An 11,347-nucleotide genomic window follows, 5' to 3' on the forward strand; every position below is an offset into this window, starting at 1 on the left:
GACGATGGCCTTATCTGGCATTAATGGGAGGAATGGCCCTGGTTCCTAGGAAGTATCAATGCCTCAAGTGTAGGGAAATGCCAGGGCAGGGAGGAAGAGTGAGTGGGGGTGGGGGAACTCTCTCATGGAAGCAGGTGGTGGGCAATGGGATAGAGGGTTTCCAGAGGGGAAACAAGGAAAGGGGATAACAATTGAAATGTAAATAAATAAAATAACTCCTTCCATGGGTATTTTGTTAGCCATTCTAAGAAGGAACAGAACAACAATATGAACTAACCAGTACCCCCCCAGAGCTTGTGTCTCTAGTTGCATATGTAGCAGAGGATGGCCTAGATGGCCATCAGTGGGAGGAGAGGCCCTTGGTCTTGTGAAGATTATATGCCTCAGTACAGGGGAATGCCAGGGCCAGGAAGTGGGAGTGGGTGGGTTGGGGAGCAGGGTAGGGGAAGGGTATAGGGGACTTTTGAAGAGGAAACTAGGAAAGGGGATAGCGTTTGAAATGTAAATGAAGAAAATATCTAATAAAAATAAATAAATAAAATATCCAATAAAACAAAATAAATTTAAAAATCCAGCAAATATGGACTAGTGTAATATTTGATAAGCTGCTAGCTAATAAGCCTGACAACCTGAGTTCAGTCCTCAGGAGCTACTTTGTAAAGAGTAAGAACTGAGTCTTGAAAGTGACCTCTGAACTCCACGTGTATGTTATAATGAGGACATGTACATATACAAATATACAGAACTAAATAAATAATATGCCATCCTAAAAACCGATCTAAAAAATTGGGAAGAAGGAAAGTCTTAATGGAGTTCCAAAGTTCATCCAAATTTTACTTGAAACTTTGTACAAAACACACAACTTTGAGGTGCCTTTTCTATACCTTTAGAATTATGTTATTAATAGTACAATTTACTCAAGTCAACACACTAAAATTATTAAGATTCTTGGTGAGTGACTAATCTCAACATTATAACTATTAGATGCCTTATGAATAGTAGCATAAATTTCTTTTTTCTACCTGTCTAATTAGAAATATATTCTTCGTTGTTCTGGAAAAAGAAAATAAAGCCAATTAGAATAGGATCCATGGTCTCACATCAAGGGGAAAGAGTTCTTCTTGTGGTTGCACTTGAATATTGTGTTTCTGAAGTTACCAAGATGAGACAGTAGTTTGGTGACTTGAGGATATATCTAAGACATTTTTAATAGCTTTAGACTTTGTTTGAAACCTTAAATCAGGATGGAAGAGAAACTGGGGAGAGGTTAAAGCAAGAAAGTTTACAGGGAAGGAAAAGGAATGCATCACCTGGGCTCCTAACCTATTCTTTTGAGAGCAATCTTTAGGAACAATTATCTTTCTGTGTGGAACAAAGTCCCATAGGGAAATCATGTGCTTAAGACTTGCAATAACAGGAAGGAAATATTCTCAAGGTAGTAGTTGTTGTCACCTTTGAGTGTCTCCCCAGCGTAGTCCTTCTGATTTTCAAACTTGAGCTACACATTAATTTTTCTCATTTTGAAATCCTGATTCTGGTGGGGATTAATGCCTCTCTTAGTCCCTGTTCATGAGACAATCACAGCTTCATTCTCTAACAATAGCCATTCAGAAGGGAATTTGTGCTTAGAGACATAGACATACCTTTCAGAGATTCATCCAGGTGAGTCCAGGAGCTCTGCTGGTATTGCAGCAACAGTTCAGAAAATGTACCTGACAGCAAAGTTAGCTTAGACAAAACTGGGAGATGCAAGATTCAAGGGAGGCTTTCTGGGTTGGTTGTGGAATTCATTGATTCATGAAGCTGAAAAGAAAAGAATGCACTGAACTTAGTATTGGGGTGAGGACTAATCTTTAAGGGATAATTTTGGAAGGATGATCATAAAACTATGGTTTGTGAACCCATAAATTGTTCCATCTAAAAAAGAACTTATGTTCATATATCCTGGAAATTGTAGAATGTGTAAACAGAAAAGACTGATTTTAAAGTTACATATACCACAACAAGTGCATGCCTTCTCTTCTTAAGATGTACATAATGTCATGTTAATAAGAAAGATCCAGATGAACAATGTCTGTACTGTTGCAAGAGTTCATAAGGTTCATTACCTGCAGCTACCTTAATTCATGTAATATAATCACATTTAAAATGTGGAAAGTGACATATTAGAATGATTTGCCTGCAATTATTTCTTTACTGATGAACTAAAAAAAAAAACTTGTTATTTTCTTATTTGTTTACTTCCTTCATTGCAAATGTTGAATATTATTTTTATTTATTGAGTAGAAACAGTGTATGTTTATTTCATGTTTAAAAATAGAACTCTTTTCAGGTATAGATTGACTTTTCCCATAACCTTTTCTAGTTGATATTCCAGTGTGTGTGTGGTGTGTGTGTGGTGTGTGTGGTGTGTGTGGTGTCTGTTGTGTGTGTGGTGTGTGTGTGGTGTGTTGTGTGTGTGTGTTGTGTGTGTATGTGTGGTGTGTGTGTGTGTGTGTGTGTGTGTGTGTGGTGTGGTGTGTGTGTGTGTGTGTGTGTGTGCATGTGTACACATGTATGTTTATTTGTGGTTGTGGGAGATTTGTACATTTTGAAGGCCTGGTCTAATAGACATATTTTGTCTTTCAAATTGTTCTGACATTTTTGGCAAATATCAATTATATAATAAACTAGGTCCCCCTGTTATGTGTGTATAGGTGTGTAGAATGAACTGCAGTCATGCTCAACATTCGTTTGTAATTACACCACCACTTTTGATGGTCTCCTTCTTTCTTCCAAGTAGTCTTCTTTCTATTTTCCTGTCATTTAAAATTCTATATTATATACACAAACAAATGAAAATGTGCTATTTGTATTTGTCCTTTGCTTATTTCTCTGTTCTGAATGTTCACATGTTCAAAGTGTGTCTGCCTCAGTGGAATTATTGAACAGGCTGTTACTACTTTCTCATTTGATCTTTATGAGTCCTTTTCCTTGTTCTGCCTTTGGATTTTTATAGTTTTATGCCTGGTGTTAAGTTCAAGGCCTCAAATATTCCAGACAAGTGTCCCACCAGTGAAGTATAAAACTCTTTGATACACAGTTTAACCAAATCATTAAGGCTAGACTTGACCTCACTTTACAGACAGGAATGATTTAAGAAATGTTTGACTCAAGATTACAGTGTGAGAAAAACAGAACTGAAGATGTTCATACTTCCCATCAATAGTATATTCCTTAAATATGTAATCCTTATGCCTTAGCCTCCCTGGTAGCTCTTCTTATATGTCTCTTACCAAGTCTGGGCTTTGGCTTCTTTCGACAAGTCTGTTTCTACAAGTCTTTTAACTTTTGGTTCTCATTAAGCCATGATTTATGTCCAAGTGAAGTTTTAGTTTCATAAACATTTATGATTTATGTATCTTTATATGACACAGAATGATAAATGTTCACATGTTCAAAGTATGTCTAAATCAATTATACTCTATTAAAGATAATGTGATACCTTGATTGAGAACTGTCATGGGAGCAGTATGTGATAAAGTTACTTGGTGTTCACAGTAAATGATTAGAGGACATATGCTTGTATAAGATATAGTTGTCCTAGTGTCCTATACAGCAACACAAAGATACCCTTTTTGTTGATAAAATGTGTTCATTGACAACTTCATATATGTTTTCAATAACATATATGTGAGGCTTACTCTCCCTCACCCTCTCCTGTCTCCCTCCTTTTGCCAGTGCCTGCCCTTCTTACTAGGAGTCATTTCCCCACACCTATGTCTTTTTGTTTTGTTTTATGACTAAATAACTTTAAATATGGCAATCTGTTTTATCATGGGTTTGGAATTACCCATTGTCATATGTTGTGTTCAGCAGAAGGTACAAATCTGAATACCATTTTATACTTCAAAATTCAACCATATACAGCAGGAAGTCTGTGATTTCCTTCATCAGAAATACCTTTGAATATTAATTACTAGAATAATGACTTGATTCTACAGATAGAAGTTTACTAAAGAGTTCAAGGCCCAGTACCTAATAATAAGAAAAATGTGTTACATGAGAAATGTGAGGCATTAAATACCCTGCCCCTCTATAAGACTACACGAAAAAGTGGCTCAAAAGACATAAGAGAAGAACAGAAAATAAGCCTTTCGTTGTTTCATAGGGAATAAAACAGTTTAGCAGCTTTGCCTCTATTTTATCTTATTTTATGTTTTATATACAAGCTACATAAATTTAATAGTATTAAAATGATACATAAGCCACATTTGCTATAGTGTCTAGTGACTTGTGTTTACATATGTGCTACAGCATGTATACGGAGGTCAGAAGAAAACTTTTGGGAATTTGTTCTCTTCTTTCATATTGTGTGACCTGGAGACACAGCTCAAGTTGTCAGACTTGGTGACAGTGGCTTTAATTCATGGGACCGCCATGCTGACTATGTTCCTTCTTTTGAGATGTGTGTTTGTTCTTACGACTAGTTTTCTCTTTTTAGAGTATGCACTATAAAATGTTCCTTTTGGTTTTAGGTGAACCATTTTCTAATTTCCGTATTTCTGGGGACATTTTTGAGATAGAGTGGGAAGCAGAGCATTCTCATCACCAAGAAAGCTATTTTTCTTCCTGATGTCATGGAAATCAGCTCATTTCCTTGTTTTGTCTGTCTAATCTATTTATTTCTGTTCCTCTTTACTTGTTTAATGGTCATGGAGATCTTTCACATGTGTGGAAACTCCTTTTTTTAAATGTGATGAAACTGGGCCATCAAGTTGGCTTGGCAGGTAAAGGTACTTGCTGCCATGGCTGATGATCTGAAAAGTAGATATGTATAGAACTTGTCACCATCTGATAAAGTACATGCTTAAACTTTGCTCCTCCTGTTTCCCATTCATTACACTGAAAGTATTTTGTCTTTCTTCACTGTGTGATATTAATCCAAATAGTGTTTCAAGAGGGGCTGTTTTTTAGTTTTCAATTCATAAGTATCTCTAAGAGCTTTTTATTATTTTTTTTAAATGTGAGGCCTATAAGCATAGATTGAGTATGGCACAGAAATTTGTACTCAGAGATAAGAGTATTCTCTTCATGAGATACATGTAAACCATAGAAATAAACTTTATGGCTTTAAAAGATTGGGCCTACAGGGTTCCTTAGTAGTAGATGCTAGCCTATATATCAGTTATCTGACCAGGAACCCATTATTGAGCTTATAGGCTCTAGGGGAGAACCCATAGCTATTGCTTTTCAAAAGTTTATAGAATCAAAGTAAGTCTAAATATTTATATCTATGTTGAAAGACAAGTGATACTTTCAGTCCTTACAGAGAAGCTTCTTTTTTAGTAGAGGAAGGATAGATAATACCGGAACTGACAACTGTCCAAGTGTAGAGAATAGATGTTTATAAAGTGTTAAGTCCACAATGAGACATAAAAATCAAAATATTCAGGGAATAGCATGAAAACAGGGGCAGAAAAGAGTGGAAAAGAACCAGAAGTTTTAAAGAGTCTCCTGTGATGTTGTGTCTTTTGAAGATAGCAGGTCCTTAAACTTATAAATTAATTGAAGCTGCAGTAGACTGTACAAGGTGTTCACAAGATCAAACCAGTCAACACCTAGTCATGAAGGAGAAAAGGCCTCAATTTTGACTGAGGGGTCATTGACATTCAATGGCTGCAGGGGGGGGGGAGAACCCATTTGTTTAAGGGTGTGGACTCTAGAAGATTAATAATGATCCTGTCCTACTGAATAACCTATGTGACCAACGTAATTGACCTAAGAAGAGTAGGGAAAAAAGATGGGGGAGAGAGAGGGTGAACGGGAGAGGGAGAGGGAAGGAAGGAAAGAAAAAAATGAAGGGAATAAAGAAGGAAGGGAAGGAAGAAGCAGTGATATCAGGTCATTGATGGGTGACTGAGTCCTTCAAATTTCTTCTTTCCATAGGCATATCAAACACATGGAACCAGGAAATGACACTCAGCTTTCAGAATTCTTTCTTCTGGAATTATCAGAGAATCAACCTCAAATTCAGCCTCTCATATTTGGACTGTTCCTTTCCATGTATCTAGTGACTGTCACTGGAAACCTACTCATCATCATGGCCATCATTGCTGACTCCCACCTGCACACACCCATGTACATCTTCCTCTCTAATCTGTCCTTTGTGGACATCTGCTTCACTTCCACCACTGTCCCACAGATGCTGGTGACCATTCACACACAGAGCAAGGCCATCCCCTATGCAAACTGCATCACCCAGGTATACTTTTTACTACTTTTTTCGGTACTGGACATCTTTCTGCTGACTGTGATGGCCTATGACCGCTATGTGGCAATCTGTCACCCCCTGCATTACATGATCATCATGAGCACAAGACGCTGTGGATTGCTGATTCTGGCATGCTGGGTTATAAGTGTTATAAATTCCTTGTTACACACCTTTTTGGCATTACGGCTGTCATTCTGCACAGACCTGGAGATCCCTCACTTTTACTGTGAACTTAATCAAGTTGTACACCATGCCTGTTCTGACATCTCTCTTAATGACATGGTGATTTACATTGCAGCTATGCTACTAGTTGTGGGCCCCCTCTCTGGTATCCTTTACTCTTACTCTAAGATAGTGTCCTCCATTTGTGCAATCTCCTCAGTGCAGGGGAAGTACAAAGCATTTTCCACCTGTGCATCTCACCTCTCAGTTGTCTCCTTATTTTATTGCACCCTCCTGGGAGTGTACCTCAGTTCTGCTGTGACTCAAAATGCACAGGCCACTGCATTGGCTTCACTGATGTACACTGTGGTCACCCCAATGCTGAACCCATTCATCTATAGTTTAAGGAATAATGACATGAAGAAGGCTCTGAAAATAGTTTTAGGGAGGGTAACTAGAAATAGACTAACGGATTTACCTTCTTAGTTGAGTACTCATGTCTGTAGAACTTAGGATTTTGGAATTCAAAATTGTAATCCACTGGTCATATATTGTGGTAAAACTTAGTTTCTCTATGTCATCTACTTCTCCTGTCCATTATTTCAGCTTCCTCATAAAATTCCTTTTTCTACAAGGGTTAGTGTTCTTTCTCGTATCTGCATCTTAATTTGTCATTTTTTATTTTGGTAAATCAACATCCATCCTTGGATCAAATCCTCTAGAAACTTCCACTCTAACCAGGAAACAATGGAGACTTCTTAAAAATAATTTATTTTGGAAGAACAAGTGTTAAGCTATTTTTCTTTTCTTTTACCAAATAGTATCCCTAAGTCACACTCTTTTAATTAATTAATTAATTAATTAGCATTTGAGATTGAATTAGGGAAATGCTGAAAGAAACTGAGGAGAAGAGTGATCCTGTAGGAGGACCAGCAGTATCAATTAAAGTGTGACAGTGCTATTATATTTATGAAATCACAGCAGCTGTGGTTGCCTGTATAAGATCCTATAAGTAATACCAATAAAACTCACTGGTTCACCACGTTTGAAGTTAGTGGTATCCTTACTTTGATCTCTTCTTGATTCCCTATCTGGAGTTGGTAGATATCTGTTCACACCTCGCTAGCAAGAATGTCAAACAACACATAGCAGGCAACATTACAGAATGGGGGAAGAGATCACTGGTCTCACTCCTAGCTGAGGAGCTTCAGTAGCTAATGGCAGCTCGTGGAGGAAGGGTCTTTATATTTTGTGTAGGTTGACCTTAGTAGGTTGACAATGCACTGTTGCACATCTGCACACATGCAATTATATGGGAAGTCATAATTCAGCTTAGTATGTTACAATAAATTTATCAAAAAAGACGTAAAGTTCGGAAGGACATACAGTAAAGGGGGTACGAGAGAAAAATGGTTGTGATCAAAATACTTTATACATACATAGGTGTGTGTGTGAAAATCTCAGAGAGTAAATAAAAACACTTTTTTAAAAATTGACTCACAACTTTTATGTATTCTTCTATCTTTCTTTCTTCTGAAGACAAATTCACTGTTACTGAAAGCTGCCCTTCAATGGCACCAACAGCTGCCTTATAATATCAGAAAGGATTGTATAGACAATGGGATTCCATAAAATGTCCTGCAGCATTTTGGCCTTTATTTCCACAATAATGTAACCTTTATTTATGGACTATTGGAGAAGTCAATGGAATCATTCATAAGTCAAAATACATCTTTGATATTTTGCTAAAATTTCTAATAATTTGAAAAAGGTATCTTTCTTCCCAGATGAAATAAATTGGCATTTCCTTTTCAGAGTGAACACATTTTGTAGTAGACAACAATAACTTAGCCCCACAACTGGCCAAGCTGCAGAGAGTCAGTCTACAGAAAAACACTCTTTTTTTAAAAAAATTTTAATTGTTTTTTATTACGTATTTTTCTCAATTACATTTCCAATGCTATCCCAAAAGTCCCCCATACCCCCCTTCCCTACCCACCCATTCCCATTCTTTTGGCCCTGGCATTCCCCTGTATTGGGGCATATAAAGTTTGCAAGTCCAATGGGCCTCTCTTTCCAGTGATGGCCGACTAGGCCATCTTTCGATACATATGCAGCTAGAGACAAGAGCTCTGGGGTACTGGTTAGTTCATCATGTTGTTCCCCCTATAGGGTTGCAGATCCCTTTAACTCCTTGGGTACTTTCTCTAGCTTCTCCATTGGGAGCCCTGTGATCCATCCAATAGCTGACAGTGAGCATCCACTTCTGTGTTTGCTAGGCCCCGGCATAGTCTCACAAGAGACAGCTATATCTGGGTCCTTTCAGCAAAATCTTGCTAGTGTATGCAATGGTGTCAGGGATTGGAAGCTGATTATGGGATGGATCCCTGGATATGGCAGTCTCTAGATGGTCCATCCTTTCATCATAGCTCCAAACTTTGTCTCTGTAACTCCTTCCATGGGTGTTTTGTTCCCAATTCTAAGAAGAGGCACAGTGTCCACACTTAGGTCTTCATTCTTCTTGAGAGTTTCATGCGTTTAGCAAATTGTATCTTATATCTTGGGTATCCCAAGTATTGGGCTAATATCCACTTATCAGTGAATACATATTGTGTGAGTTCCTTTGTGATTGTGTTACCTCACTCAAGATGATGCCCTCCAGGTCCATCCATTTGGCTAGGAATTTCATAAATTCATTCTTTTTAATAGCTGAGTAGTACTCCATTGTGTAAATGTACCATAATTTCTGTATCCATTCCTCTGTTGAGGGGCATCTGGGTTCTTTCCAACTTCTAGCTATTATAAATAAGGCTGCTATGAACATAGTGGAACATGTGTCCTTCTTACCGGTTGGGACATCTTCTGGATATATGCCCAGGAGAGGTATTACTGGATCCTCCGGTAGTACTATGTCCAATTTTCTGAGGAACTGCCAGACTGATTTCCAGAGTGGTTGTACAAGCTTGCAATCCCACCAACAATGGAGGAGTGTTCCTCTTTCTCCACATCCTCGCCAGCATCTGCTGTCACCTGAATTTTTGATCTTAGCCATTCTGACTGGTGTGAGGTGGAATCTCAGGGTTGTTTTGATTTGCATTTCCCTGATGATTAAGGATGTTGAACATTTTTTCAGGTGCTTCTCTGCCATTTGGTATTCCTCAGGTGAGAATTCTTTGTTCAGTTCTGAGCCCCATTTTTAATGGGGTTATTTGATTTTCTGGAGTCCACCTTCTTGAGTTCTTTATATATATTGGATATTAGTCCCTTATCTGATTTAGGATACGTAAAGATCCTTTCCTACTCTGTTGGTGTTTTTTTTTTTTTTTTTTTTTTTGTCTTATTGATGATGTCTTTAGCCTTGCAGAAGCTTTGCAGTTTCATGAGGTCCCACTTGTCAATTCTCGATCTTACAGCACAAGCCATTACTGTTCTATTCAAGAATTTTTCCCCTGTGCCCATATCTTCAAGGCTTTCCCCCACTTTCTCCTCTATAAGTTTCTGTGTCTCTGGTTTTATGTGAAGTTCCTTGATCCACTTAGCCTTGACCTTAGTACAAGGAGATAGGAATGGATCAATTCACATTCTTGTACATGATAACAACCAGTTGTGCCAGCACCATTTGTTGAAAATGCTGTCTTTCTTCCACTGGATGGTTTTAGCTCCCTTGTCAAAGATCAAGTGACCATAGGTGTGTGGGTTCATTTCTGGGTCTTCAATTCTATTCCATTCGTCTACTGGTCTGTCACTATACCAGTACCATGCAGTTGTTATCACAATTGCTCTGTAGTAAAGCTTTAGGTCCGGCATGGTGATTCCACCAGAGGTTCTTTTAACCTTGAGAAGAGTTTTTGCTATCCTAGGTTTTTGTTATTCCAGATGAATTTGCAGATTGCTCTTTCTAATTCGTTGAAGAATTGAGTTGGAATTTTGATGGGGATTGCATTGAATCTGTAGATTGCTTTTGGCAAGATAGCCATTTTTACAATGTTGATCCTGCCAATCCATGAGCATCGGAGATCTTTCCATCTTCTGAGATATTCTATAATTTCTTTCTTGAGAGACTTGTAGTTTTTATTATACAGATCTTTCACTTCCTTAGTTAGAGTCACGCCAATAAATTTTATATTATTTGTGACTATTGAGAAGGGTGTTGTTTCCCTAATTTCTTTCTCAGCCTGTTTATTCTTTGTGTAGAGAAAGGCCATTGATTTGTTTGAGTTAATTTTATATCCAGCTACTTCACCAAAGCTGTTTATCAGGTTTAGGAGTTCTCTGGTGGAATTTTTAGGGTCACTTATATATACTATCATATCATCTCCAAAAAGTGATATTTTGACTTCATCTTTTCCAATTTGTATCCCTTTGATCTCCTTTTGTTGTCGAATTGCTCTGGCTAGGACTTCAAGGACAATGTTGAATAGGTATGGAGAAAGTGGACAGCCTTGTCTAGTCCCTGATTTTAGAGGGATTGCTTCAAGCTTCTCACCATTTACTTTGATGTTGGCTACTGGTTTGCTGTAGATTGCTTTTATCATGTTTAGGTATGGGCCTTGAATTCCTGATCTTTCCAAGACTTTTATCATGAATGGGTGTTGGATCATGTCAAATGCTTTTTCCGCATCTAACGAGAGGATCATGTGGTTTTTGTCTTTGAGTTTGTTTATATACTGGATTATGTTGATGGATTTCCGTATATTGAACCATCCCTGCATCTCAGAGATGAAACCTACTTGGTCAGGATGGATGATTGTTTTGATGTGTTCTTGGATTCGGTTAGCAAGAACTTTATTGAGGATTTTTGCATCAATATTCATAAGGGATATTGGTCTGACGTTTTCTATCTTTGTTGGGTCTTTTTGTGGTTTAGGTATCAGAGTAATTGTGGCTTCATAGAATGAGTTGGGTAGAGTACCTTCTGTTTCTATTTTGTGG

At 37.8% G+C, this 11,347-nt stretch overlaps 1 protein-coding gene across 1 annotated transcript; it reads left to right on the plus strand.

The window, feature by feature from the left end:
- The first annotated feature begins 5,941 nt into the window (after positions 1 to 5,941).
- Positions 5,942 to 6,901, plus strand: LOC110303639 (olfactory receptor 7A17-like). The gene has a single exon (XM_021174800.1). The coding sequence runs from the start codon at positions 5,942 to 5,944 to the stop codon at positions 6,899 to 6,901; it is 960 nt and encodes a 319-aa protein (XP_021030459.1).
- Positions 6,902 to 11,347: the final 4,446 nt, after the last annotated feature.

This window comes from Mus caroli, unplaced genomic scaffold (genome assembly GCF_978045245.1).
Source record: "Mus caroli unplaced genomic scaffold, Mus_caroli_1 scaffold_9, whole genome shotgun sequence".
Classification (NCBI taxonomy): Eukaryota; Metazoa; Chordata; class Mammalia; order Rodentia; family Muridae; genus Mus; species Mus caroli.